The 6,179-nt window shown below is 33.7% G+C and overlaps 1 protein-coding gene across 1 annotated transcript; it reads left to right on the top strand.

Annotated features, from left to right (window-relative positions):
* The first annotated feature begins 2,828 nt into the window (after window positions 1–2,828).
* On the top strand, window positions 2,829–5,389 carry LOC106477367 (achaete-scute homolog 1b-like). The gene is made up of 2 exons (XM_022381463.1): window positions 2,829–3,656; window positions 4,546–5,389. The coding sequence occupies exon 1, from the start codon at window positions 2,961–2,963 to the stop codon at window positions 3,651–3,653; it is 693 nt and encodes a 230-aa protein (XP_022237171.1). The 5' UTR covers window positions 2,829–2,960; the 3' UTR covers window positions 3,654–3,656; window positions 4,546–5,389.
* Window positions 5,390–6,179: the final 790 nt, after the last annotated feature.

Genomic DNA, 6,179 nt, shown 5'->3' with positions numbered 1-6,179 from the left:
ATATATAAAGCATAGGTATTACTAATATAGTGTTTGACTTTGGAAAATGAAGCGTTTTTATTTATCTTCTTTAAATTATTAATAATAAAAAGTTAATAAATTGTAAATATTTTTATTTAGTTTCAATTTATTAAACACTTCCTGGTGTGTAAAATTTGTTCACATATTTTACTCTACGTAATATATTTACATACTCGTACTACTTAGAAACAATATTGAATACCTTCACAAATAAAATAAAATAATTATTGATTATTGTCCCTTCATATCGGTCTCATAAAACATTTTATAAAAGTTAAATAAAATCCGTGCAAATGGAAAATATATCGAATTCAAGTATGAAATTTTCAGCCACTTTAAACATTTGAAAAGGCTTCTCTTTTGTTCAACTTGAACCAAGATCTGTTAGTCACATTACTCTTCAATCTGCTGTTGATTTGTTTATTTCCTCCTCCGGTGGGTCAGTTGTAAGTTTACGAACTCACGACGCAAAAATCCAGGGTTCGATTCCCCTCGGTGGATATAGCAAATAGCCCAATATGACTTTGCATAAAAACAAACACACATGGTTTATTTCAGAATTTTGCACAAAGCTACACATGAGCTATCTGTGTATAGCTATCTCTAATTTTTAAACGATGGAGTAGAGGGAAAAGGCATCTAGTAAAAAACACCAACTGCCAACTCTTTGGATACACTTGTCTGATCAAATAGTAAGTAACCGTTACTGTTTAGCACATACTGGGTCTGAAAGTGCGGAGCTCGTTTTTGTGGCAATGTGTCACAAACCATGAATCTTAATATTCATAAATCGGGCGCGCTAACCACTAGGCTATGTCTGGCACATTCGATTTGTGATTTTTGTCAGTTAGCAATCGTTGTAACTTTTAGACCCTCATCATTTTTACGTTTAAATAATTTATTAACGTTGGCCAACAGAGGCACTGAATTGAAAAGCAACAAATAACCATAAACTGTAGTGATGAAATAATTTCATTCCAAGTAATGTCTTGGCAAGTATATTTCAAGGATCACCGATAAGAAATGAGAGCGTTATATATATATCAAATATATGTGTATGTTTACTACGCTGTTGCAATTACACCTTAGATCTCAGCCGTCCCATTTGTAGGAAGTAATCTACATTCATTTGCCACGCTGCTGTAACTACACGTTAGATCGAAGCCATCTAATCTGTGGAAAGCAATTGTTAAACGTGCTTGAGGCCATCGAATTGGGGCTAAGAGCATTTACATGTCCTTCCTCAACAGTTTCGTTTCTGTGTATACTCTATTAATATTTGTTCAAACATAACAACTTAGAAAATAAATTATTTAATGAAGACGACAAACAACTTCAGTAAAATGTTTAATTACTTGTACCCAACGTTTCGGCTTACGCCTTTATCAAGGGTCTATAAACGTCCCAGGTTACCAAACTGATTTTAAATGACAATAACCGAAAACAAAACACAGTTACAATAGTATAACTTTTTCGTTCATAGACCATTGATAAAGACGTAAGCCGAAAAGTTGAGTACAAGAAATTAACGTTTTTCTGAAGTTGTTTGTCGTCTTCATTAAATAATGGTTTCTATCCTTCAGTCAGCACTGAAAATTTTAAAAAACAGTAATATAAATATACACCAATCTTTTTTGTTTAGTCCACACTAGACGAGATGAAAGTGATTAATAAGTCTTTAATTTCTATCCAATCTCAAACGTTATGTCGAATATTTGTATTTGAAAGAAGAAATATATTCGGCATCAACGTTTTATATCTGATATTATTGTACTCACAGTTAACCTCATATCTGATACTTTGGTACTCACAGTTAAACACATTTCACACTTTTAATAACGTCTTTCTTATTACTCTGTAAGTAAAACATGAGCTGCAAATTAATTTTAAGCAACTCTTCGACTTTTATATTAGCATGTCTTTCGCTGTCCGTATTTCATTTGAAATGATAAATCTTTCGTTTATATCTTGGACAACTAAAAATACTATGTCTTCATATTTGCATTCTTTCTACCAGAATGTGAAAAGTTTTCACTTAATTGTAATTGTTTTTACTGATTTTCATCATTCTAGCTTAAATATAGATCAGATTAGTAAACTAAATATCAATGGATTTATGTGAACTTTTAGGCCTTCTTTTTTCGTCTATATTTCCTCTTATTTACTTAATGCAAGTTTGTGCTAGAATAAATCACAGAATATCCTAAAATCTTGAGCTTAATTAGGTTGGTATTTATATATAATTATTTTCAATCAGATAAAATTATAAATAATGTGACATAGTAGAATGGGAATACAAGTTATATTATATGTTTCTCTATTGTGTACCAATTTCAGTGTACAGTAGCTTGTAAAACTCACTAATATGATCCTTCTATACTGCAGACGATTTTGAAATATGATATATATTTCACTGCTTTAACACTAGTCGTTTTTACCTTTTGATATAAGAAGCGTTTTAGTCAGTTGAGTAGCATGTTTTACCAGAATATTCACATATTAATTCCAAGCGCTCTGTCTCAGTTCCTGACACTATTGCATCTTTCTACGTTCAATTAAACATGTACCAGGATCTTTCATCAATCAGCTCATTGAGCTAGCTTCTGTACCCAAATTACGGTACTTCAATGAACACATTGTGTCCTGCGAAATACACGCGTCTCGCATGCGACTCATAAAATAGATTGACAAGCGATACACTGCTTGCTTCTGGGGGTGGAGCTTAGTATTCATGAGACCAGGTTTTGAATTCAAGTGAAGCTCGAGCCTGGACACTTCACCACGAGCTCTAGTAATCTATAGATAATCCCACCATACTTTTGGTTGTCTCAGCTAAAGCTGCAGTTTTGTGTCAATTCAATCACATTAGCTAACATAATATGTATTGAGTTATTTTAATAGGTAATTTCTAACCTCAGTTTATTTATAAAACTAAAATCATGAATACAACCACGTGTATCCTAGTTGCTTCAAATGCTGTCTCTTCTACAGGTGTGACAATTACCTCTGCTTCATTATCCACACAGTCTGGGGACAAGATTGCCATAACTAGAAATTTGATCCAGCCACCAGTGGATAATGGCAATATGCAGGAACTACTACGCTGCCAACGACATATTAGTTTCTCTCAGCTGGGCCGCTCGCTGCTTCAACCAAGGCCTGTTGCAGTAGCCAGGCGGAATGAAAGAGAGAGGAACCGTGTGAAAATGGTAAACATGGGCTTTGCAACACTAAAACAGCACGTTCCTAACAGCGCTAAAAACAAAAAGATGAGCAAGGTGGAAACACTCCGAGCAGCTGTGGAATACATCAAAGAACTTCAGCAGCTTCTGCAAGAGCAGAAAAACTCAGCTACTACGTTAGGAGAAAGAGAAATCCTAGTCTATAACCGGCAAACGAACGAGAATTGTTATCGAACACCAAACAGCGTAGACTCAATCCACGCCGATTTGAACACGACGCCTTATCTAACCTCACAGTCGGAGATGCCGGCACCAGTATCTCCGACTCCAAGTCTCGGTTCAGATGCTGCGTCTCCATATTATAGCCTCTGTTGCGACGTTGGTTCTCCACGTCACAGTTTGAGGCATGAAGAAGAAAATTCGCTAGACTTCTCCTCCTGGTTTCCTTAATGTGTAAGTAAACATCCCCTTCATTACTTGTCTAAACAACAGTTGCTAAATATGAGGAAGATGTTTACAATCATCTCTAATGAGAATCTATTCCGTAAATCATACAAAAAGTAAGTTAATTTTCTTATACTTATAAATTTTATAAAAGTAAACTGTAGATAATCATACGTACATGTATACGCAATAAAAAACGATTAGTTACGTAATAAATTATCTTAGTATCAGATATTTTATACATTATTTTGTCACTATTCTCCCTTTCTATTCCTATCTCAAGTATATATTATAACGCTAATTCAAGCGTTCAGAGGAAACAAGAACGATGTTGGCTGTTTTGAGGTGGCGCTGTTTCAAGTTCTATACAGCTGCGAATTTCTACCTACCTGTATGATTATGTGCCTCAACCACACTTGTTTACCATTGACAGGACCGCGCTCTGAAAGACACCATTCTAATAGGCTTTTTCTTCCACAGACTTCAGCTGTTCATTCGCGTACGTAGAGTTCCTTCTCCCTCGCTTCCTTCTTTTCGGGAATCTCAATGAAAACCATTGTGGTGGAGTAGAAGGGGGAGGTAAAAGTCCCCTCTCTTGTTTATTTTCTGTCCGAGAGAAGGGATGAGGACTTTTTTTTATTATTATTGCTTTTTATGAGCTTACTGATAGAAGTTAAACCCTACAGGAAGTACTGGTGAAAAAATACGGAATACAATATGAAAAAAAAACTTTTTATGACCGTTTGACATGTGGTCCACGAAGAAAATCTGAAAGTATACGCTTAAATTAATATATTCCATTACATAAGTAAAAATCATAGATGTTTCTTATTTGTTGAGTAAAATATACAATGTAATGTTTGTTTCAAGGATTAATTTTTACCTTTTCTTTTCACAGATTATCAGCTGCAAAGATTATCAGTACGACAAAAATTCTCAACGACTACACTTCTCTTTTTTTAGACTGTTTTTCTTTTTACTTCCGGCGGAAGAAGTTTCAGTGTATAAGACAGATCTGACCTGCAGATTATGTAGCATTAGGTGCTCCAAAATCAACCGCCTCACAAGAAGGAGATACCATCAGGTCAAGACGTAGACAGAATGAGCTAAAATGTTTTGTTAGCTACACACCTATAGGGTGGATAGCATGATGAAACATATGGTCAGGAGTACCTGGCTATTTCGTGAGAATGTGGGAAATTTTTTTAAGAAATCATCTTAACTCAAACCATAGAACCTGTCCTGCTTCTGTGACGGATTACCTGCTTTCCCGTGGGTATGGACAGGAAGTTTCCATTGTTAATGTATATGGAAAAATATTTTAAAAGCCGAATTTCCTGTGAGAAAGGAAAATTAAAAGTATAACGGAATAACTTTAGAGATACACGTGTGTATAAGTAATATTTACTATACCAAGAACATTTATAACTGCAGAAACAAAACACCTATCTTATTCTATATGTAGACTTCAGTTTATACACTTATATATATTGATAATTCTGTTTTTGAGCGTCTGAACTGCAAACTGTTTATTGTATTAAAGTAATGCATCATACTATTTTATTCATTAGAATCGTTTACATATTTTTTAACCTTTTCCCATAGCTATATAATTCGTAGTTTTGATAATTCATAAATAGAAAAAAAAACTACTTCATCTTTACAGAAAATATTATGCAACAGAAAGGTTTGTGTACGTTAAGACCTTTTATTTACTGGAAATATATATTTTTTATGAAAAAATGTCGGTTTTATATATATATATATATATATGTGTGTGTGTGTAAAGGAAAACTTCTATTCTTGTTTATTGTAGTAAATAAACTTTAAAATATAAAACTATGTATTTATCTTATCTCTAAAGAAACAATTAATCATTATAAAAATATCATATAACTAGTAAACAAACAAACCTTTATAGTTTACTCAATGATGAGTCTCCAGTGAACTTTCAAGTATCAATGACTTATGTTTTCCTTCGAGTCAGCGATAAGCTTGAAGACATATAGTACTAAAATTCTGGATGCTATCCCCACGGCTTAGATAGTCCGTTGTATATCTTTGCTCTAAAATAAATTTGATTTATTTTCTCCAAAAGTATTTTAGCTAGACCGTTTTGAATTCCTAAAAATTACAATTTAAAAATAGTACTGGAATTTATCAAAAACAAAATATATACATATTCTCTGCAAATTGCTGGAGAAAAGATATTTCAAAGAAATACAGTGCTAAGACAGACTTGTCATTATACGTGTCTAAAAACAAATAATACAGAGAAACTTCTAGATCGTGGGGCAAAAGCCCCTTTGGAGCTTGTTGGCGACTTCGATACTTAAGTAGCTGTAGGGAGACTAAAGCTCTTTTCTGATCCAAACTGAAGCGAATAAACGATACCTCGAATAACCACAAATAAATAAACATACGATTATGAGTGGACGCTTCACTCATATGGTATATTCAGGTAGAACTGAACTCCTTCATTAGTGAATAAGCAGATCAGCTATAAGATATATTACGAGGTAATTCTTAGAT

Source organism: Limulus polyphemus, unplaced genomic scaffold (genome assembly GCF_000517525.1).
Source record: "Limulus polyphemus unplaced genomic scaffold, Limulus_polyphemus-2.1.2 Scaffold165, whole genome shotgun sequence".
Classification (NCBI taxonomy): Eukaryota; Metazoa; Arthropoda; class Merostomata; order Xiphosura; family Limulidae; genus Limulus; species Limulus polyphemus.
Note: the sequence above shows the minus strand (reverse complement) of the source record. Positions and strands in the feature narration are given on the sequence as shown.

Bases quoted from the DNA above. Each gene is read 5' to 3' on its own strand.
- LOC106477367 (XM_022381463.1), top strand. From the start codon at position 2,961: ATGAATACAACCACGTGTATCCTAGTTGCTTCAAATGCTGTCTCTTCT.